The following is a 25,601-nucleotide window of genomic DNA, read 5'->3' as shown; positions in this document are numbered from 1 at the left end:
ATTATAAAATATTATTAGTTTAGTATTAGTAAAAAGAGGCTACAAATTCGCTCAAAAAATAAGTCTGTATAAGTAGGGGTGCCAAAGTAAGCTTCTTTATTTCTTTTATATTAATGTATCTATACGCTTTAACACCTAGAATATTATTAAATAATACAAAATGTTCGTTATAATAAGCAATTACTAGCGTCACTCTGATGATTACAAAATAACAACCATTTCTACTGCTCCGTGTGGAGATAATGCCATACCATGCTGTTAAGGTTTTAAAATAAGTTATTTGATAACATAAACAGATCACTTATATGACGTGGGCAAAGAATCCTGTAAATACGTTGAAATATGTAATGTAATGTGAGACGTTGTACTAAAGAAATTTGGTCTGTTAATACTTTAAATCAACTGATTTGTATGGCTGACCTCACAAGTTAGTTATTATATTAAGCGGTATGAGCTCTTAAAAAACTATAAGTAGTAATCGTTTCTGTTCTGATGGTTCGGAAGGAATCTACAAGCACATTGAACACTGATCCATTCATCAAGGTATGGGTTGACAAAATATAAACAATATCTTCGGTTTGGAAAACTGTATGGTTATCTATAAGTTCTAATTTTTAGAACTCAAGAAAAAATAATACAAGTAGAGACGTGTACAGGCTTAAAAAAAATAAGGTAAAAATTCTGAAAATGTGTAAAAAAAAGTACACGTGAAAAATCTTTATTGTAAACAAAGTAAATAATCCAAGTAGAAAGTTGTATAACATGACAAGGAAAATGAAAAGAAGCTAGATAAATATAACTTGAAGGTGCTATTTACTCAAAATAAATACAAAAACTAAGTATTTTTAATTTTTTTAGAGTTTCCAACAAAGTTTGATAATTTCAGAAAATTCACAAAGTTTAATTGGACTGCTAGAAGCTGCATATAATAACAAAACTAGAATTGATTCAACAATGAATGTGTTACACATGCCTTTTCTTTAAAGTTTAAAAAGTAGGGTGTATGGATTTAAAAAAAAACTAAAGAACAGCTGTATGAAGAAAAAAATGTACGTTACCTCTGGTAGTGTAATATTCTTTAATTTAGAAACAACAGTCAAAGTTATTATGTTTTAAAACAACAAGGTATGTGAAGAATAAGAGCTATTAAAGTTTATCAATTCATAACACATTTAGAGAATAAGAAACCTAATCAAGATAAGAAGTACGAAAACATTAATTCACTGCTAATAAGAATTACACTATTCCTACGTTTAAAAAAAAAAACAGTGCATATTTCTGTAAATAACAGTTAGAGATGTACGTGATTTAATCGCATAAGGTTGATTTCATTATTTTCTCTTTTCGTATCTACGTACTTAAATATTAGTGTACTGTGAGGCAGCTCATTAAATATACATATTTATTAGTTTAAATACATTGTATATTTTATTTTATTAGAGCTAGACTACACAGTAATAAGCACTAAAAGTAGATGTTTTCTTACGCTTTGTTTTATACAAAGCATGTTAATAATGAGCATCACATTAAAAAAAAGAAATTATACAAAACGGTTACATTACTTAAGGATTTTTACTATGATTCTAGGTACTGTCAGAAAAAATTTGATATCAAGACATTGTGGAAATTTAATCATAAATAATAAGTAAATTAATTACCGGATGATAGTGTTTCAAAAATGAATGCATTCTTTCAACCTCTTCACTCGTTAAAGTTTTGATAATAAATAGTTTATCATATGACTGATAGAATTTAGCACCACTTTTTCCAGAAGACTCATCAAGGATAGGTTGGGATCTGAAAAAAATTGAAAGGAATTGATTTTTATCCCTAAATTTTATGCTAAATATAATGTTACAACTAAATTCTTCAACTAAAAACGATATAAAAGTTATACAAACAAATGCTATTTCAAAATAGAAATTTTAAGCAAAAATGTTTATACTATTAAACAATAGCTAATATAATTTAGCTTCCTAAAAAAGTGCTAAAAATAGTTAAAATTGTCTTTTAAGATTCTGAAAACAGGTCACTGTGTTCCAAGCGAATCTTCTTTGGAGATTGATTAGCACACTAATGAAAGATGTAATCACTGAGAAAAGTTATTCCTAGTTTTTTCTTAAAAGATCTAGGATCATACAGAAACATCATCTAGAGAAAACAGAAATTTAAATTTTTGTGTCATTGCCAAACGATTTTGAAGCAGGTTAGCTAATGTCAGATAATGATATGATTTTCAGTTGCGTAACGCTGTTAAAATTTTATTAAAAGAATTTTATATGTTAAAATTAAAAATCTAGATTTTAAGGTAATGCATTTCCAAGGAGCTCCTAATTTTTTAGACATAGAAGTGTTTGCAACCCTCTGCTGATCAAACCATAATAACATAGGATCAGTATTTTGGAGTAGTCATATACTATAAAGTAGGTATATGATTACACTAAGTAACAATCACTTGCACATTTAAGACGTAAGCTCAAAATATTTTTTTTTTAATTTTGCGCTTCAGCTTTTTGTATCATCTATTATTATTACGCACTAAAGAACAGAAACGATTGTCAAAAATATAACTTCTGACCAGCAAACTCAGGATATTGATTTTTAAATGTCAAGTTTCGTACTCCATGGTGGAGTTTCACTTTAAAAAACTTTTGGAATAACTTAAAATTCCCTAATACATTTATAATACTATAAATATCCTTTTTTAATCAAAGATCACTTCTGATAAGAATAGTGATTGATTTAAACACAAGAAGTTGTTTTTGTATTATTAGGTCAATAAGGTGAAATGGATTTTACGACTTAAAATAAGTAGTCAGATACCTCTAGCATAATTATTATAGTCACCATTCTACGAATAACATGAAAATTTCAAAAAAACTTCTGCATTATCAGCATTTTAAGTCAAAGTATAATAGATGATACATGCTTAATGTAGCTGCTCACTGAATTATGCTAATGCATAAGGGAGGTTATTGTTTCTCTACTGCCTATAAATATGACGTACGGTGCTTCAAAGAGTATGCGCTAGCTTAATTGTATACACTAATGACATAACTTGCCAGGTTCTGTTTCTTAATTTTAGTATACTCATTTTAATTCGTAACATCGATTTCATCTTGTTCACCTAATAAAATAACAATTTTTTTGTGTTCCTACCAACTATCACTCTTTGCAGAAATGATGATTAGTCAAAAAACTTATGGTATTAAAAATATGTTCGAGAAGTTCATCCAAAAAGTCTTCGTACCTTAAATTCTACTACAGAATACGAAACTTGACATCGATCTAATGACTTTGCAAATCAAAAGTTGTGTCATTTAAAACTTTTTGGTTTTTCATTGTGTTATAGTAACAGTTACTTCGTGAAAAAAGGATATCATAATTTGAAATTCTAATTATATAGGCAATTTGCAGTTTGTTGAATAATGTATTCTATGTTATGATCACTATTAACGCTTGGGTGCAGTTATAAATTTTATTAAAAGATGACATAAAACTAAAAAGAAAGAACGCACAGTTAAATCAACAAACATTTCTGAATCCATAATTAAACTTAAACTAAAAAATCATAATAAATTTATTATTGTCGACTAGTAACTAGAATAAATAGTTTTCGTAACTGATAGTAACACGACCGACTTAAGTGTATTGAACAAAAATTCAGTGTATGAAAGCTAGTTGGGAGATTGTTCCACTGTATAAGCCTTAAAGGATTTTTCACTTCTCAACTTGTTCGAATAATATCATGTACATATCTTTAGTACCTTTTAGGCATTGTTTCTATAAAACACCCGAATTCTGCACATAAAACTATATATTATTCTTTCTTAACATATTAGTGTAGTGACCTTCTAAAATTCTATTAAAATAAAATATTGCACTTTAACGTTTGGTTCCTTTTTAACATTTATTATGATTTTAAAAGTAATTACAGCATTAATGTTTAAAAGTTTAATTTTTATGTTGCCTAGTCAAGACGTATTACATAATGAAAATCGAAATTTAAATACAGTTTTGCAAATATGTAGAATATATTTATTTTAATTTTTTTAATTGCTTTCTAAAACATCAAATTTCGAGCTAGTTTTTTATATTTTTTAACACCTTTCTATTTCTATTAGTGCCCCTTGATAGTTTTATTTTCCTCTAGAAAAACTGTAAGAATTATTTTCCACAGGTGAATATTCCAGAAAGGCATTTTTAAGCCCAGTATTTTAAAGTAGTCTGCTGATTCTTGTGTGAGTCTAAAGAAGAGCGATTACATATGTTAACTTGTAAGTATATGTGTGCGTGTGCGCTTGAGTGTTCCAGACTTGTGCGCAGCGCTGAACCACCAGTCAACGTCTGTCCGCTTTTTTAGCCACACCACTTAGTAAAACCATTCATAATAATAAGTCCTCCTTGTAGAGTGACGTCTCCTAGTAGAACGGTTTCAACTTAACCTGCCTTAGTAAAGTTTCAAACCTTAATAAAACTGCTTATAGTTAACTTATTTATTGTCAGGTCTCCATGCGATGGGACTCCACTAATTAAACTCAAAGTTGTTAAGCTCGTTCAGAAAATTTGGAATTATACTTTAGTTTCAATCTAGTCTTGTTGAATAAATGTATTGTGTTCAGTGTTTTATTGTTTGATAAGTGTTTACTACGTGCTGCACACCTGCAGCTTACTACTTATCCTCCTCCTTCTCTCCTTCTGCTACATATCCAGCGATCATAATAAATTTTACAGTTCACTCCTTATGAAAAGCTTAAATCAGCTTTATTAACCAACATCTGCCTGTATTGGTTTTCTTCAAGATACAACGTCAATTACGGGTTTTGGTAACTGTATTGTTATATTAACAATTTTCATATTTAATATACGTTTGTTGTAACATTTTAAACTTTCAATATATCAAAATCTAGTTTCTACCACAAAATAATTATCCGTCTTTACATATTTCATTAACAATAAATTCTAACGCAAACTTAATGATAGCCTCAATCCTTGTCACATGAAAGTTTTACCTTCCATTTACAAACCGTTAAATAACATTATAAAACTAGGCAAAGATACAACAAAAAAACTGAAAAGATAGCGGTCGTGTACAAATTCTCCTGTATCAAGTGTCCTGCCATTTATGTTGGCAAAATAAAGTGCCCATTAAAACACTGTTATAGCAAACACTATACCATGTAAAAGATTAACTCTGTAACTTCTGAACACATCACGAACTGCGATCGTAACATTAATTGGGATAGTGTCGAGATTTGCGACAGAAAGGCGGTGTACGGTAAGCGCATAATTTCTGAGATTAAATATGTAAATCTCAACACCTACACGCTTAATAAGAAAATTATACGTTGATATGCTGAGTAAATCATTTTTATCTCTTACGCATTTTTTTAAAAGCAATTATAGTTATACTAAAAAAAAAAATCATACTAAACACAATAGTACGTTATCGACCGTCGTAAATACGATATAGAGCGGCAAACAACTTGCTCACTGAGCTTAGACACTATTTTGCAGCCATACTTGGAACATTGACTAATTGAGGAAAGTGTCTACTCACTTCTATTCTTTTTCTACGTAAACGTTCGTGGTAATCATTTAACTAGTTAAATTATCTCATTTTTTTGTAATTTTCTGTTATGATGTTGTAATTTATAAAAGTTAATGTGTAAATAACAATAATAAAATTTACTGGATAAGGCTGATAAACTGTTCAGCGAAACGTCATACTTAAACATCAAGTATAATTTTCTTTAGTTCTTGAATGCTTACTCATCATGTCTCAGTGCCATTGACGCACTTTCGAGCAAGTTGCTTCAAACTGACGTGGTCGAAAAAATTATTGATATTTCCTCATCTGAGAATCATTAATTAACAATTTTTTTAAATTTTAAGTAGCTGGTGATAGTATTGAGATTGCACGTATCAACAACATTCTAGTAAAAAATTTAGCTGCTGCAAAGATAGTAGTATGACACTCATTGCACTATGTATCCTCATGTATAAATTTTTTACAGTAGTTTAAACTTTAATAGAATTATTGTAAGAGTACCACGTTTTATTAGAGCATGTAGGGACAACTATGAGAGAAAAATTTGAAAATTATTTTTTGTTATTATTATAAACAAATACTAATATTGTTATAATTGCTTATAGATGTTTTTATATATTATTTATTATCAAATTCATTTTTTGGTCTACTGCAGACAATGTAATCATCCAAAAAAATCTTTAAACGAAAACAGAAACTAAATAAAACAATATTAAAGCAAAAATTGTTAATTAACGATGCTCAGACCAGAAGATATTGATAATTTTGCTGACCAAGTCAGTTTAAAGTAACTCGCTCAGAAACACTTTCAAAGCATTGCGAGGAAGAGGACGTAGCCTAAATCGGCAGCGCGCCTATCCCAGCGCCACAGCTGGTACTTTGCTAAAAACCACTATTTTCTGATACATTTTTTGGATACTTACAAAAAAGTTAGGGATACACTAATTTAACCAGTGTTAGACTACCAACTTACTAAGAAAAGGCATTTTGAAAGATGGCTCTATCTGGTCTAACAACTATTTATAGCCGTTTTGAGGAAGGACCTTTTTTTAATTTATTTGATGGTTTGCAAAAAATTTGCATCTAATCCTCTTAAAATTTTGTGAGGTTGTTGAGAATCAAAAAATCTATGTTTTGTTTAAATTTGTAGTCATAATGCTAATAAGAACGCTAGTTACAAGCGATTGAAAAAGAGGATCGAATTGGCACTTATAGACAATGTGCGAAAAAACGGTCAGGTCAATTCAGGCACACCAAAGCTCATTTTGTTTGTTTAAAAATTTTGCATATAGAATACTTTTTGTCTGAATAACATAAATTTTTTTCCAGTTTTACCATTTTTTTTTCACCTATTGCAAAATTTTTTCAGCTATTATGTAGTAACATTTGTTGTTGGACTTGAGATCCATGCAAAAAAATTTTTTGTTGCCTGGTCTAGATTTCTCAGCTAAGAATCTAGTTTGCTTACACTATTTGTTCCTCGTACCTGCGTATTAAAACATAAGTCGGACCACCACAATTTTCAAAAAACCCGGAGGCCCTTTACTGCCTCGTAAAACTTTGAGAAAAACCTATTCATAGGCTCCCTATCGATCCCTACATAGTTGAATAACATTTTCCCTTATTTAAATAAGGTCTTCATTTTGAGGAACCTTTCAGTACTCTACACAATAGGTAATAACTTTCATTAAAAAATTTGTTACGTTTCTCCGTTATCTTAAATAAAACGATCATGTACGATTGTCATCAATACAATGTTTAGCAAATTTCTGCACCACCTATTGGTTATTTCTAATGGCCTGCTGGTAACTTTTTATTAGATTTTCAATAACTATGATAATCATATTATTGAGAATGTATAATTCTACTACATAATAAAATTATACTCACGCAATATGTAATTAAGAAACCATTTAAGCATTTAAATTCTAGCTAGCTAGCTCTCGCTCTTAGTCTTACTTTTCAAGAAAAGTCATTCGAAATAATTCATTAAATTTTCCTGCATTATTTTGCTTGCTTTTTTTCCAAGCAAATCATATACTAGAACAAAAATTTGTCATACACTACTTATATTTGAGTCTAAAATTTTCAATGTGAAAAAGAAATTTTTCGTTTTACATTTTAAACTTCTTAATACTATTAGAAAAACTTAAGGACAAAATTATTTAGTAAAATTTTTTTATTGAACACAATTTTATTAAATAGAACAAACATTCTTTATAAAATATATTTGCTATTTCTAATTGATTATCTTATTCAATTTGAATGCATAATACATTTTTACTTTTGCATCTTGATAAAGCTACATACAATTGCTGGAATCAATTTTCTTTTAGAAAAACCAATTTTGTCGAAACTCTGGCCTTGAGATTTATTAATTAATTAATAATGGTCATAAAAAATGCTTATACTAAATGAAACTACATTTGGTACAAAACGAAGGGGAATAAAGATGTATTTTCAGTATTGATAGTTATCTTTGATATAAAAAATTTTTTTCCGATTTTTTTTACCAGCTACAATTTCAGATACCATGTTGCATTACAATGATTTTGTAATTTGTAATCCTGTGTTATTATATAAGCCGTCAGCAGTTTTAAAATTTCTGATCAGTATTATGATCGCTTTAATTTTTAAATTTAGCTCACGAGGTAGAAAACCTTCACAAATATTATATTATTTATAAATTAGGTTATGTTTAGGGCAATAGTGAAGAGCCTGTATTATCCGCTAACATTTACGACCCAAGCGAAGCAAGGGTTATTTGTTAGCAGATGTTAACAGGCCTGAAAAGCAAAAGAAGTCGATCAGAACAACGTAATTTTGTTAAAAATTCTATAAATTTGTCAAGGTATTAAATGACATCTTGTAAATTGTATTATTTGATAAATATTTTTGTATATCAACAGCGTTTAAACATTTAAACACTGATATAATTATTTATTAGACTCCTGGTCATCAGTTACTGTAAAAGTCACACGTTTGATTTTTATAAGATTTTCCTGCAATTATTTAATCATTGTTTTCATATTCAGGTTGAGATTAGAAATTTACTACGTTGTATATTACCGTAAGAGAATACATGCATTGTACGACAAGTTTATAGTCATACTAGAGTTAGGCGCGTGATGTAGAAGTTTTCTTACAGCTCGAAAAAATAAATATACTCAGCGTCGTTAAGTACTTAATACTTCTGCATTTTTGCACTGCTGCTCGTTCTCTCTATCTCTCTCTCTCAAACAAAGAGGAGTACACAATAAAGATGTCGCATCCAAAGGAAAGTAACATTGTCTTTTGTCCGTATAGACTGCCACCAAAAATTGAATTTTTGGGTGAGGTAGTTTGAAAATTTATATAAATGTCGTCAGACTTATCTACCCTTTCTTAAGCTCTGTGATCTATGCTCTAGTTAGTGTAACTTTTTTCTGGTTAATAATTCCAAACGTTGTTTTTGTAAAAATTAGTGTTTTCACCATGCGAAGTGAAAAAAACATTATGTATTCAATATAAAAAAAAAAAAAAATGGCAAGTATACATAATCAGTTTTCCATGTTTCACAAATTTTGGGAAATTTTATTTGTGCTTTTCCGATTTCTAACAAGAATTATATGAATTTTAGGTCATTACAGAAAATATTATTACCTCATTTTATTGTATAAAAGTATGACCGAAAATGAGGTGATTTTAAACTTTTGGATATAATCCTACTTTTACTCTTCTTTTACAAAACTATCAGAATTTGACGGAAATCTTCGACTAAAATCATTCACTCGTTTCTAAAATGTATGTCTGTTTTACATAAATTACTCTAAGTTTTGTCGACTATTTCTTATGCTTGTTTTGTAATCATTGAAGTTTCTTATTCAACTATTAAATCTCCTTCTATTAATTTTTTTCTTTCTGATTTTGATTTGAGAAATAAACGGTCAACGTTATATTAATCTTATGGTAAACAAAAATTTCTGTGACTCGTAACTCCTTTAGAAAGTAATATTAAGGCAACACGAGTTCATGTCATCGTTAAAATTAATTTAGCAAGAGAAATAATGCAAAATTTCAAGGTCTTGTATTGAAACAATTTTTCTAAACCACGAGGACAAAAAGCAATTTTTTAACGATGTTCATTTCCCTTTGATTAAATATTTACAGTAATTAATAAACTGACCAATTTACAAGATTTTTCTTCTAACTTAAAAATTTTATCAATTTGTAAAAGAGTATGATTATGTTTACTATCGATAAAATCTTACCTAATATGGTCTTCTCACTATATACACACCTTGTTAACTAAGTATATTCTTCAGAATTGAAAACCAAGCTAAGATTTTTTAAACTGATATGGTAACATGACATTACTGGCTTCTTTATATGTAAATAATTTATGAATTATAATTAGTTGATATTGTATCTTAAAAATTTAACTTAAGATTGAATTCATTGGTCTTTTGTTTTTTCTTGGGGGTTGACATGCAGAGCACCCAGGGGGACGAAGCCCCACAAATGTATATATATATATGTGTGTGTGTGTATATACATATGTGTATATATATAAGTGAAGCTAACGCAGCCCTGCGCGCGCTGAGCGCTAACCCCCCGCTAACAGATTGACTAGACAAAATAACAACATTGCTCGTATAATTATCAATGCAGGCTGAGAATTAATTTACAACAGCAGAAAACGCGACTCACAAAGGAGTTGATAAAACAGATAATAATATAAATACTAATTTTCCATTAGAATTTTTAAATAATATCAGAGAAGGTCTTTCACCACAAGAATAAAAATTAAAAATATGTTAATAAGAACTTCAAGTATATGAGACGGTCTTTGTAATGGCACAAAATTAAAAATAACAAAATTATTCAAGTATAATATAGAAGCAGAAATAGTAACGGGAAAAAAAAAAGAAAGCAAAGTGTATATTCCTAGAATAACATTGAATACTGGCATCATCATTACCTTTTGTCTTATATAGTAAACACTTTCCCTTTGTATTAGCATTTTCTATCTTAATCAACAAATCACAAGGACAGAGTTTAGATTTCTTAGAATTGTATATTAAAAACCTTTATTCTCTCACGAACAATTATACAATGCTTTATCAAGATGTAAGAATCCAAAAATAATTTTTATTCAAATTGAATCGGAGATTACATTAGAAATTGAAAATACTGTTTGGAAAGAAATTTTTCAGTAATTAAAAAATGTGTTACTTCAAAGATCGTCACATTTAAACAGACACATTTTAATTCATGAAAATCATGAAAAAAATATGTTAAAAATGTGGAAAGAGTTTTAAAAGAACAGATGGGTTAAAACGACACATAATATGTCACAACATTAAATTATCAGAATGAATTATTCTTTTAAAAGCTTGATTACGTTTGTCTATTTTATTATATCTTCTTCTGAATTATGTCTTTTTGTTAATTAAGTCCTTAGTTAATCAAGAATTTTATATTTAGGTAAAGTACACATGGACCAGAAAGAGATTGCAAATGTAAAAGTTGAATCAAGTAAAACAAATAGTGGTCCTTCAGAGACATATAGTGAGTAAGGGGGAGAGAATAGGCAGAGGGGGACCTATAATTAGTGACTTTGAGAACACTGAGAACGAGGTTTGACTTGAGTACTAAATTACATATATTTGTCAACATTTTAGATGGTAAAATTTTCTATTAATAAGTATTTTTGGAGGGGAGGTGGAGGGAGAGCGAGGGGGAGCTGAGAGGGAGCGGGGGGGAGGTTAGTCAAGTATAATTTGATCAAAAATGATGTAAAAACAAGCAAATAACTGTGTGAATTGTGGAGGAGCAGGGGATAGCGGGGGGGGTGAGACTCACTTTCGTAAATACAACTATATAACGTAGGGAGATGTATATTATATCGTATAAGCTCTACTTGCCATATGAGCTTAGGTATATATTGTGACGTGGTGAATTGGAGATACATCCAAACACGTCACAGAGCCCTTGTCACCGATAATAAGTGGCGAGAGTCTCATAGGTAGCCCTCTTTCAGTGCCATACACACACAAGCCAGCCCTCACACGGTCACCCAGGTTTTCCAGTGCCCTCGACGCTCGTAGCATCGCTCGGAGCTTCACCAAGCACTCCACCAGAGCAATATCCTGGTATGTGAATATATATAGAGTTGGTGCTGTATATCGCATGCGTGAAAATGGTCGTCCCTAATTACCCTTCCCGGTTGCGATACAGAGTCAGCCCAAGTCCCCTACCGCTAGTTACCAGGTGAACAACGTCACGAGATATTACTTAGTGGCAACAGCAAGCAACAACTCAGGAATCGTCACCTTTGTGGTGTGCCGCACCCTGAGTGTAATTTCCATAACAGTTATCGATGGAAATAAATAAACAGTTAATACTTAAATGTGTCGTATTGTCGTGTCTTGTTTTGAGCGGCGCCAACAGTAGCTAAGATAGAGTGGTGCCTCAGTACACAATAAATAAGAGCCTCTAAAGAAAATACAAGGGCTATCCAATTGCGAGTGCTGTACAGCACTACCTATTGCTGCACTCGGTGCCGCACAATACTGACTATACCTGGTCCTTTCCGAATCCCATCAACTAAACGTTGCATGGCATAACGTAAATAAAAGCATTAAAGGTAAAGTAATAATAATAATAATAATACAAATAATAATAATAATAATTATGAGTAGTAATAATCACCACACACGTTAGTCACAATCCCCGGCTAACGTGTTACAATACACATTACTTATTCTGCGAATGTCACAAATTGATTTTGTTTGTGCTTATAGTACGACTTGTTTACATTAACTCTAGAGGAGACTTCTTTATCACCCCTTACCTACTACCACAGACGCTTCGCAAACCCCCGAATTACTTCCCACTCACACCCAACTTAATTTTAGTTACATTTTACATTGACCCATACCAACCTACACAGACTCTAACATAACTATTTTTAAATTAGCTTATGCAGACCTTACGTAAATTGAATATGTATATAACTGCCATTAAAAAGTTGTGGTTATTGTTACAATACTTTCAAAAGTGGTGACAAAATCTACTTAACTTTTTTAATTGCCTGCATAAATAATTTTATTTGTTTATGTACCTTTCTAGATTTAATATAGATAAATGTTTAAAGCGTTCTGCAGCATAAATAATTAAGAAAAAATTCGTCTGATTTTTTTGTTATGTTAACCCAATGAATATTAGATCGAGCCTTGGACGTTTTCTGAAATTAACAATCAAATTAAATTTATTGTGAAACGCAGTTAATCTGACTTTTTATGTACTTATTAACATAAGCAGGGAATTGGAGCGCAGAGTGCACAGGGGAGTGGAGCCCCACTTATACATATCAATGAGATTTGCTGAAAAAGTAAAGCAGATTTCGTACTCTTTGAAAAGTATTCATGTATTCATAAATATCTGTTCTCTTTTTTAAAGTTATTCTTTTCTGATATAATACATTTATGCCAACGTTTCTTGCAATGTTTGAGGTACTTTGGAAAATCCTTTTTGTGTGATTTTGTTTAGCTCGTCTTCCATTGACGTCTTAATATTGTTTTTTGTGTGGTAGCGTCAAAGCTTCATGAGCTGCTTAAATTTTAGGAACAGGAAAAAGTCTCTATTAGTCAGGTCTAGGGGATACGGTGACTAAGACAGCATAACTGTGTTGTTTTTATTAACCGACAATTTGCGTATAAGCAACGATGTGTGATTAAGACCGTTATCAAGGTGCAAAAGCCAGTTTTTGATCGTCCAGAAATCCAAGTATTTTCAGCAGATTGCTTCGCGCCAATAGCACATAATTTTAAGGTAATATTTTTTATAACCTCACTACTCCGTTTAAAAAATTATGATGCAACACACCCCTGCAATCAAAAAAAACTGTAGTTGAAACTATTACGTTTGACCGTACTTGGCAGGCTTTTTGTGGTCTTTAACCACACAGCAGCTTTAAGTGTAATGATCGAGCTTTCGCTACTACGTTATAACCACAAACCCATTATGAGTCACCAGTTATAAGCCTCTAAAGCAAAACTGTGTCGTTGTGTACCAGGTCTAACATCGACCTGGGTCGATGACATTAGGTAGTCAGTAACGATTAGCCAATGCTATTGACTCCAGTGCTAACATGCTCAGGCTCCTGGTACTTTTTTTACACTTCACATCTTTTCGGTTCTTATAAAAATTTTAAGCCACTGATAAACGCAGCTTTTGTCTAAACCTTTTTTATTTTATATGATACACATGTGTTTACCCTGACAGCATTAGTGAAGGATATAAACACCAGCATAACGCCATAAAAAAAATAAAATTTGTTGTACTTTTTCAACGAACGTCAAATATATACTATTAAAATTTTACCCCCTGCGAGCTCCAAATGATAATTTAATATAATAATTAACAACCACAAAATAATTACATTTATTTAACAACTTTGTATTTCAATTTCAATAACTTCATGTGATTTCCCAATCAAGATCCTCTATTTATAATGGTATGTTTAATGTAAGCCACTTAGAATGAGTTTTTACGATATAAGGTAATCATGAGACCAGCGCTTCAAGTAACTTTGAAAAAGTTGAGTTACAAGTATCCAGCGCTGAGTGCTAAGAAATTTTTTATAGGATTGGTCAGATCCTGTTATTATACAAACAGGCTGTCGATTTAAAAGGTGAGCAGCAGTGAAAGGCTCTAAGTCTGTTAGATCGTATATTAATGGGGCAATTGGCCTAAAAATAAGGCAAATGTCATTTTAACAAAGAAGCGTTAAATATTTTATGAATGTCACAACCTTATAACAAACTAATCGCTTGAGATATTTAGTAGATTTAACCATCAACTCTAAGGTACATTTTGTTTTATAAGGGAGGAGCACCTAGCGGATCAAAGTGCCAGTTAGTTTTTATTCCCTAGAGTTTATTAAGAAATGCAAAAGAATTAACCGATTTTCGCCAGTATTTTTTAATGCAAGAAAGCTCAAACAAAGTTAGTACCACGATTGCTTTATAGCTAACTACAGTGACTTCGTCCAGCCAGAAATCTTTGAACCGCAGCAACGAACACTTAAGTTGTATAGTCCTTGAAGACCTTTAAGTTTACAGCTCAGATAGGCATACAAACAAACACGACCACATCATCAATACCTCTCTTGTGAAATTCAGGGAAAGGAATAACCCTAGCATTGGCAAGTTGGTCATTATTTGAGAAGCCGCCAGCCTGACATATCTCTCTCATTCGTGCCTCTAGCTGTAGTGAAATGAGCCGCTTATTAGCCCCTGAAAATCCAGAATTTACTTCGACAATTATTTAGAGTAAGTTGAGGACTACTATGCAAGGATAGTAGGTGTGCTCTATCAATCACTTATTTTTTTAAATAATAGCTGGGATATGGCAGTAATGTGTGTTTGGTTTGAAAACTGAGAACAGAAAGGCTTAATATTCCTCCTACTCTAATAAGAATATTTCGCATAAAGGGTTTTAAGTTTATGAAGCAGCTATAGGTAGATAACTTGAAAGAAATTAAATCTAAGAATTTTCACAAGTAAGTTTGTTCAGCTTCTAAATAAACAAACTACTGCACAAATACAAAAACGTACATTGAGTTACGAATCTCAACAATTGATAAAGATAAATTATTCAGTTCTGACTATCTAGGTTTCATTTGCGCTTAACTCTATCTATCCTTTGAGCCATTTAAAATCGAATCTTAAAAATGAATCGAAGGCAATAGACGGTTACCCTGAGCAGCTTCTCTAGACTGGAATATTTTTTATACACTTCCCTACTAATAGCCAGAGAACTCTAAAGATATGTCACTACCTTATCGTGCTCCATTGTTATTAGTAAAATCATACATAGATTAAAATTTTAAGTAATTAAGTGTTAACTGGTGTACAATATTAGAGCTCTTCTCACAGGTTTCATACTCTAATGATTAAGGAAGGAATAATCTTATGTATAAAAGCCACATATACAGGGTCTTGTTAATCCGAAACATAATGCCAATAATCAGTAGGTACTAGACCATGGATTTGACTACAGCGGTTGACTATAAATGTTAGCCATCGCGAGGGGTGCACATTGAGCCAGAGTAAGATATCTTTCGAGTCAGGCCATAGATAAAGTTCGTTGATCCTTTGATTTATTGTTAAAGAAAAGTGGCAAGTGATTTTGGCTAAAAATTGTGCAGAGGACAGTTTTACATAAGGTTGCTTAAGGTCTTTATAGAAGCAACCTTTGTTTTCGATATTTGTAATGGACACATCATTGTTATGAATTACACAGGTATAGATCACTACTGCGTATGCTTCTTTTGATGCATCAGCAAATCCATGCAGCACAATAGATTGTAAGTTAGGAGTAAAGTAATTCCAGCAAGAAATCTTTATTTTATTGATTGGATAAAGATCATTAACCCAATTAAGCTAAGACTTAAAGGAAAATTTAAGTTATTTTGTATCTCAGTCTAACTTCATGAACCTTAATGATTGGATCATTACTTCAGCAAATACTATTCAGGAAGCTTGCATACCTAGGTAGTCGTACAACTAAGTCATCTGAGACAAAACAGATTTTTTAGTCCAGACAGCCTTTAATTAAGTAGATTATGTCTTACAGCCAAATAATGTTCTTATGGATACCAAATAAGGCTTATAACTTCAGTGAAAGGGTCACCAAACGAAATTAATGGAGCAGTTGCAAGTAGTGCTGGTGGAACATTCCTAAGAGATTTGGCTCACAAGAAACCTTTTTATACAATCTGAAGCCTTCAGCCTTAATTACACTTTGTAATTGGCTTATTTTTCCTGAGCTTCTACAACATAATGGGCAAATAATACAACATTGTCCATGTAAATTTTATTTTTAAGTATTGCTGAGGACAGATCAAGGTCTACCTTATAATCTTAAGCCAGCTGTTTTATTACTCAATTTGCTAAAAACGAGTTTTAACTGATACGTGACTAAAGAGGCTCAAAGCTATAAGTACCAGAGAATACGTTAAGATTTTTGATTCCTCTCATTGACTCAAATTTGACTAAATACCTTCTCGAGGTCCGCGGAAAACGTGAAACAATAATTTACCCAGAGTGTTATCAAGTTTCAGAGATTTGGTAGCAAATTCTAACCTGTGTGCAACAACTTGTTGAAAGAGAAACCATTCTAAATTTTAGCAGATCTGTTGAACAGATTGCGTAACTTAAAGTAGAAACTTGTGGTCTTAAATACACCATGGTAAGGGAGAACCCAACAATCAATCACATCAAAGGTTTTTTTATTTAAATGAGTACGCATCTAATAAAATTTAACTACGTTATCGATATCATTCTTTCTGTAGGCTAACGAAAGAAAGGTATCTCGAAACACCTGCTATGCCGAAAATTTTCTTGTAAACCAAGGAAGTTAAATTTAAGAAAGAATTCTGAAATAGTTGATTTACGATCTATAAAAGAAAGCTCATTGACAAATTAAAATATGTCACGAGGACTGTATCGAAAATGCTTAGATGTATTGCTCTATAGTGCTCTACTCGATGACCTGCAATGAACTTACTAGTCAGCGCTCCGGTGCTAGTACTGAGCAAGCCACTGCTTACTTAAAGTACATTGGGCTAGGTTTTAAGGGTTGATTAGTATCTGTACAGAGATCATATACTATATTTAAAAGTATAATGTACCCCGAACAAATTTATTTGTTTAATAATATTTTCAGATGGGCTAGAGCCGTTATGTTTTTTGGACAAACAGTTTTGGTTGTATTTTTATTACATACAATTGTTTAAAAATATTTAATGAATTCTTGAGCTGCTTAAGGCCTTCATTTTGAGATTAAGAAAATTAATTAGTTTTTTGGTTATGTAAGCTTGTTTAAAAATTTTTTTGTATAGCTTCTTTGACCTCCTTTTCGAATAATTCTCGTTTAAATAGAGCGTGCTGCAAGTTTTAGCGCTAGACATCACTCAAGATGAAAACAACCATATTTAAGCAGTTCCCTCTCACTTTCTTACCTTTTTTTTAAATATACTTCAGAAGTTATTCGGAAGTGCTGATTTTAAATCCTAAATCAAAATTAAAATATTTCATATGGTGCATCCAATACAGTAGACCATAATACATAATTCAATAAATCCTACTATAAAAAATTTATTTTGCTTGCAAATTTTAATTCTAAAAAAAAGTCCCTAGTGATTTCTTGATTGACTACATCATTTCTGTACAATCAATCGATAAAATCCTTATAGTTATGAAATTACATCCAAGCTCAACATTGCTCAATAAAGGAGGGAAATGATCACATGAACCTTCTACACGATACAATTTCCGATTTAAAAAGCTCTTTACTTATTAAATTTTCTGTGACGTCAACTTCTAAATCTAATGCTCTAGTGTGGTGCGTAAAGTTATGGAATTACACTCCTGGGTAAGGGGCTAAAATTTATTTCAGCAGAATTACAGCTAATCCGGCTAAGGCAACCTAAGAGATAAGCTTAGAGTAAACAAAAACTGCAATCTCGTAGTAGGAGCCAAGAGAAATGTATGCTTTATTTCTTATACGCCCGCACCCTGAAGTCAAAATACTGGATGTCGCATGCATATTATAAAGACCGGACGTCTGATAGGCATTTTTACCCCGCATCTAATAGGTTTAATTACTGTCTTAGAAATATGAGACGACTGATAGACCTATAGGACCTTGGTCTAATTATCTATTTAGTCTGCTGAAAAGACTTAAGTAATACCTTTTAGATTTAATTCATTTCTGCTAAAGTATGAATGAGCAACGAATTTGCAATTTACAGTATGCGTAATATACATTTGATATTGTAGGTGCTAAAAAAATTTTTATTTTAATGTAGCCTATTGCATGTTTGGATATTATTATCTGTAAGAATGACTTTAAAAAAACTAAAAAATTTTATTTTACATTTTTATTTTATAAAGCTTTGATTCTTCCTCAGTGAACTGTTAGTAGTGCATCACGTAGTCAGAGCAGACAGTAAACTACTCGTGCGTTGAATTAAAGCTCAAGCCGAAGAGGGAAACTATAAAGGCACACGAGCGGTTGTACTTCAATTTCTGCTTAAGGTGCATATAAAATAATTTTGCATACTCATGCTTGAATGATTGAATTTTACTAAATTTTGAAGATGTGAGGTGATGTTTTACAAGAGCAAAAATTACAAACAATCAGCATGGGTAGGAAAAATAATATTCAGTGGATTAAATAAACAAGACGCTATTATACACACAAAAATTTGTTAAATGTATAAAAAATAGTGCTTAACTTTTAACTTCAAATTTTTTCGAGAAAATATGTACAGTATCTGGGCGTACGATGTACAAAATTAAAAAAAAAAAAAAAGATTTATTCTAACCATGGGCACAAAGTGCAACTGTCTTCGGGCCACACTTTGCACCGTTGTAATCACTTTGGGCCCATGGGCAGAAAAGGTTTTTGCACCTCCCGCGCCCAAAATAATTTTCTGCCCCAGGGCCCAGAGCAATTTACTGGGCACAAAGTGTACCAACAAGCGAAAAATTTCACCGTGCACCCTCGGTAAGAAAAACATTATACGCGATTCGGGCACCAACATACAACAACCGTGTTTATACTTTCCGTCCTATTGACGTAACACACCATTTAAAAATTTCAAGAATTACATGCTTGTAACAACATATTTATTACTCAGTTCCACCTTAGCAGAAATATTAGGTTCAAGTTTAATAGGTATTACTCAAGGATTTCTATCAAACTTGTCAGGTTAATCAGACTCTGTTCTAACGAGCCCATCACACGTCCGATATTTATACCAGATCTGCTAGAGTAAATGAATTGTTTGGACTTTGTCGATCTTATAGGGCAAAGTAAATTAACATCAAGATTTCATTTCACCCTATTAGATCAACAAAGTCCAAACCATTAATCTATTCGAAATTTGGGGCAAAAAAATTATACTATTATCATCACATATCATCAAGTCTATGGTCAAGACATGGTTCAGTACTATACATTTGTTATCGAAAAGAGGACATAAGAGCTTTCAAACGTGCTTATTAAAAAAGTTCCACTATCTACATACGTGCCGATGCAACGATAAATGTATTATATGAAATTTCTTACTTATCTACAAGTATTAAAATTATTTTCTAAAATATCTATTAAAAATCGAGCTGGAGATAAAATAGCTTAAATTAAGAGCGAGAACTTATCCAAACCTGCAGTGCGAGTGAATGTACGGCTCCTTGGTAGCTCAAGTAGTAGAGAAACTGTATAGTTAACAGGAAGTTGTGCGTTCAATTCGCACTCGGGAAGGTTTTTTTTTTTTTTTTTCTTGGGGTCCAGATTTTATTTCATCCTATAAGATCAACAAAGTCCAAAAAATTCATCAATTCAAAATTTGGAGCAAAAAAATGATACTATTATCATTACACTGCCGTCCCACGGAAAAAGACCGTTTTCTACACACTAAATTTTTCAGGAATCAATAAAAAGACGGACTTTACTTAGCCATACTTTCTTATTTCAATGTCTTTTATTGATTCCTGATTTATTATGGCAAGGGAGCAAGAGAATAGGAGGTCTACAATTAATAAAGATAATTTTTATTTGTCAAACGATTAATGAATATAAAACTATCAAAAAACTATTATTAATTATTAAAACATAAATCATTATTTTTCTTAAAAAATCGTTTGTTTGAATGAGTGAAAATTTCTTATTATTTAAATGTAAACCTGTGGAATAAAATGTAACGTAGCATGTCGAGTTTTGTTTTTAAGATTTGATGATAAGTTAGAATTCTGCTTAAGCACCCTAATGGCCGCGATTGCAGAAAACCGCCAATGTGCCACTGGTAACATTTTTAATTTTTTAGTTTTTCTTCGGTAAATTAGTTGCTAAGTACTGAGTCGATTCGTTGAACTTTTTGAAAATTGTTAAGTTCAATGAGTTAAAAATTTATGTAGTTTACATGCGAAAAAACTTTAAAAAAATGAGGTTTAGCTATATTTACATACTAAATTTGGAGTCAACCTGTGTTTTTGACATTAGTTTACTAAACAAATACATTATTCTAAATTTAGTTATTATATTTTGCTATGAGATATTTTTATTGCTAGATATAGTGATACTGTACTGCAATAATGCAGATAACGGGTTTTTTCCGTGGGACGGCAGGCTCGGCCTCATTCGTTTTCCTGTATAAAAAAAGGTGTAAGTGCAATACGGTCTTTTTAATTTGATGTTTAAGGTATTTCTCATCGACTTTACATATTAAAAGAAGGAAATTCAAAGTAATCAGTGATCCGTTGGGGGCGAAATGTGAGAAAATAAACAAATACAAGTAAAGTGTATTTAAATTTTCTTGCATTGATTTATTAATGCACAACTTACGAATTCTCGCGTACCAGCGCCTGATGAGGCTGACGCATATTGTCAGCGAAACGTTGTGCATTAATAAATCAACGCAAGAAAATTTAAATACACTTTACTTGTATTTATTTATTTTCTCACATTTCGCCCCCAACGAATCACTGATCACTTTGAATTTCCAAATTCACCGGAGGGCACTGATAGATCCAAACAAACTATTAAAAGAAGGGTTAAGTACTGTTAACGGTCTTTTTCCGCTGTAAATCAGCGCGAATCCTCAAGTTTATGTCACTTGACGGTCCTTTTTGGTCACTAACGAAAATTAACACTAGGTTTTGCAATTTTAATTGAATCATTAGTTAAAACAAATAATGGATGTTGAATTTCTAACAACGTCGAAAAAATTGTCAGTTATCGGTCTCTTTCCGTGGGACGGCAGTACAGATCTACTAGAGTTATTAGACCCAAGTCTCGTAAGTCAATCAGGTGTCCAGAATTTTTAACATAAGGGTCACATCACTCTTGCTTCTACTACAAGATTGCGGTTCTTTTTTACACTATGTCTGTATCTTAGGTTGCGTTAGCCTGATTGGCCGACAAAAATTCTTTTGAGGAAAATATCACAGTATGTATTCTATCCCTCACCTAAAAGTGATATTCCGTAACTCCACTTATCACACTAGCGCATCAGATCTAAAAAATAGAGTAACAAATTTAAAGATTAACTTAACGTTTGAATAACGTAACAAATTAAAAATTGAAATTGCGTGAAAAAGATAGCTTATATTATACTATCATCGCAGTATTCCAATGGGTCATGCCCATCTTCGATGCGATTTTATGACTTTTAAAACTTTATATGTATTCTTCGCAAAAACCATTTACTAAATTAAGAAATAACGGGACGTTTCTTTTCAAACTTAATGCTGCAAATGAGAAAAAGTTTTTTTTATAGCAAAATTTGTTGAATTTCGGATGATGGTCCACTACACTACATACACCATTTTAAATATTTGAATTTCAATTTGAGATCTTGAGTCAGCACCTTTTATATACTTTTAAATCGTATGTAAACAAAAACTCAAATGTTTAAGAGAAAATGCTGACATATAGTTATTTTTACCTTTTGTGCTGTCTAGCACTGAAACTTGCATCATTGCCATTATAAACCGAAATTTTCATAAAAAGAGAAGTAAAAAACTATGAAAAAAAAATGTATATACATGTATGTATTGAATAACGGGCTTACATAACCAACAAAATTATTTGATTTTTGTAACCTCAAAATGAAATGTTTCTATGCGTTTCCTGAAGGTTGAGGGAAAACCTTTACATAAGAACATTTATCAAGTCACGCGGGAACGCAACGAAGTGAGTTTGAGGAAGCAGACAAAGCCTCGACGACCGCGCTACTATTTACTTCTGATTTGCATACTCAAATTCTTGAATATCAAAAAAAAGGAATTTTTTCCGGTATGCCTGAAACATTTCAATTCCATTTAGAATATGTTATGATAAACTACAGATCCACCCGAAAATATTGTTAAAAATACTGTTCTGATACTTTAAATGGGGCACACACATCTTAAAATTCTCATATCAAGATTTGTTGAGTTTTAGTTTTAACCTGAAAATATTTTTATCATAAAATTGGCTGCAAGCCAGATTTTTCCTGCGTATAGTTAAGATAGTCGTAAAAAGGGGTGGTGACGTGACAATAACTTCAGATAAATCAGTTTTCCGTAGTATTTCATCGTATTGTAAGTCAAAAATTCTTTTAAAAAATTACCATCATGATTTTTTCACAGAACAATGGAAAATATTTATCACCGGTCATCGCACTAATCACTGATTTTTTCTAACCTAAAAAACTTTAGAACAAAAGAATTTTGCTCGATTTTTAATTGCTTTTAACGTAAGACCATTCAAGACAAATAGGTCAGTTTAAATTTTGACCACTGAATTATTAAGTACATACGTATTATTCACAGGTAATGTTGCTGTTTGTCACTAACCTTAAAAGAGTTCTTTATAAAAAGGTTTCACTCAATTTATCAACTCTTCGTTACGTTGTAGTATCAACAAAATATTCCTTATTATAACGTAACGTCGGTGAACTATAGTAACTCATAAATTTTTTTCCCCCGCTTGTTTTTTCGGAACTTTCCATGTTGACCTAAAAGTACTTTGGAGCCGGGACCAACGTGCATCTGAAAAGAGGTGAATCACCTGCAAACTCTACTCATAGCTGCAGCACATCGATCAACAATGATTCATGCAAATGCACGTTGGTCTGTGCTGACCGGAAACGAGAAGCAAATAAGAGAAATAAAATACCTTCCAACACAGGGAAACGAAATAACTTTAAAAACTAATAGAGGCAAACAATCCTACTGGGAATAGCGGAACTGGGATGCAATACTAAATGCTGGCACAATTCGATATGATATCAAAAGTTAGAATAATATAGGGTTAATACGCATAGACAAATAATACATACTATACTCCTAGCAAAGCAACATCATCAACTTTTCGTATGGTTTTTATAGATGCATAACTTGCCATGCTTTTTCCATTAACATTACCGAATATTTTTATATACCACCCACAATAGTCTAAATTTTTGAATTCGCTTAACATATAAGGGTAAACGGGAAAACCAAGCTGACCATTAACAATAGCTCCTCTCCCCTTTTCTTGACTTATATGTGTCGAGAGAGAGTCCGTGCGGCTGCTCCAATATAAGTAACGGAATTTCCAAATCCCCAGAGCACCACGTGGTGATTCTCTCTCCAATAACTAAAAGCGAAAAAACGTATTAACTTAAATTCTACCGAAATTCTGAATTATTTTTGCAATATTATAATCAGTTAAAACTACCCGTAAGTTAATTATGTTAACTCGCAAAAGGCCAAGTACTTTTATTGCTACCACCATCTTTACTTTTATAATTATAATTACCATTACTATAATTATTATCATTACTATCACTATTATTATTGTTATCATGCTATTACACTAATGTTATCGTTATAACTGGTAGTGGTAAAAGCCACCGTTATTTCTATTAGTTAATATATAGTAGCGCACCGATCGCTTATTCACCCAAGCATTAATTGAAATGTTAAGCGATTTTCACCGCTCTTTTTGCAACAAGTTTGGTTGAATAAATTAACAGTGTCTAGCGTTAGTAAATGTTAATAATATTCTACCCTAATATTAAGTTAATATTAAGTTAAATTAAACTTTTGTAAAATTTGTACATAAAAGAGAAAGGAAGGGCACGAGTAAGTGAATCACCTTCCCTTCTCTTGACGCACGGAGGATAATAAGCCGGATGTGGGATGTGCCAGTTTTTGAGTGGCTGAGCTAGAGTATTTCTAGCGAATTAGATTTTTGGCTATTGTCTTTCCCCTTCAAGATTATCCCGGCAAAATTTTCCTGCATCGTCTCGAACCTAAAATAAAAGTAAGCTTTTCCAAAGTATTAAAATAGTTAACTGTGTTTTTCTCTTTTGTCACGAAGTCTGCATAATTGCCTATTACGGCATCGATAAGTTCTAAAACCACGAGAATAAGTAATCGAGTGTTTTTCCTGAATCTAGAGCAATCAAATTTACTCCGGATGGTATTGGTGGCTCATAGATCGATCGCAAACTCAAACTCATACGTCGCGTAAATCTGGGGCAATCACCTTTTACTCCGGATGGCTCATAGAGCGATCGCGATCTTAAAACTCGTTCTTCACATAAATCTGAGGCAATCACCTTTTACTCCGGATGGTATTGGTGGCTCTTAGACCGGCCACGAACTTAACCTTATACTTCCTTCCTTTACGTAAATTCAGAGCAATCACATTTACCCTGGATGGTATTGGTGGCTCACAGATCGGTTGCTAACTCAAACTATTTTTCCCCTTGCGTAACCTCTAGGGCGTAACTACCTTTAACCTCTAGATCACGGACGGGACATTAGTTTGACACCATCGCGTTGAGTATTCCTGACGAATCAGAGGCACGCCGCGAACGAGTGACAACCGCTTCAATTCGATCAGGACAGTCAGGCTCCCCCCTTCAGGACGCCCTGTCAACAAACTTAGCTACCTTTTAGCCCCGCGTTACACCTACGCGCCCAGTGCGAATCCCGAGTTATTAAGCGCAAGCTTAGACTTGAATAATACGTCGCGCCGACGTAACAGTAACTTTAAAACCACTCTTCATAGTGCACTTTTTGTTTCACATACATAAAAAAGTTCTAGTAAGACTACGATTAATACGGTATAATAACTACTAAAGCTTATGAATTAAAACGTGTGGATTTTAATATAGTATTACTAAGCCCCCTCCTCTTAGCTTCACCCTGGACTTACTGAATGGAACACCATACTGCGTTGACACGTAATGTAAAACGTTTTCAGTTAAAAGTTTTACTTCTATTCTCGATACTTCTCTGAAAAAAACTGTTTTATTAAAATTATTTTTGTTCGGAATCCATACAGCTTATTTGCCATTATCATTGTCAATTACCAGAGCAACGAATTTCTGAAGCTTAATCCCCCAATTTGTAACGCCACAATAAATACCAATTTTTTTAATAATCTGGAAGATTCAAGTGAAAACTGTTATCAGAAGTACAATAAAAAGCTGATCCCTCACGTAAAAGATTCTTTATTTTTC

The 25,601-nt window shown here is 32.1% G+C and overlaps 1 protein-coding gene across 6 annotated transcripts in view; it reads right to left on the bottom strand.

Annotated features, from left to right (window-relative positions):
- The window catches only part of PIP4K (phosphatidylinositol 5-phosphate 4-kinase), a 541,345-nt gene that overhangs the window by 177,190 nt on the left and 338,554 nt on the right, over window positions 1–25,601 (bottom strand). For 5 of the 6 annotated variants that reach the window (XM_089594386.1, XM_023390965.2, XM_089594384.1 and 2 more), the window contains exon 4: window positions 1,659–1,797. In XM_089594386.1, coding sequence (XP_089450512.1) covers window positions 1,659–1,797 — 139 coding nt within the window. Of the gene's footprint in view, window positions 1–1,658; window positions 1,843–3,003; window positions 3,012–22,900; window positions 22,927–25,601 lie in introns of all 6 variants that reach the window. The other variant, XM_089594383.1, reaches the window with a different exon arrangement.

This window comes from Copidosoma floridanum, unplaced genomic scaffold (assembly GCF_036245765.1).
Source record: "Copidosoma floridanum isolate Cflo_tuat_1 unplaced genomic scaffold, Cflo_Japanese_pri ptg000021l, whole genome shotgun sequence".
In the NCBI taxonomy this organism is placed as follows: Eukaryota; Metazoa; Arthropoda; class Insecta; order Hymenoptera; family Encyrtidae; genus Copidosoma; species Copidosoma floridanum.
This window is presented reverse-complemented; position numbering and strand designations above follow the sequence as displayed.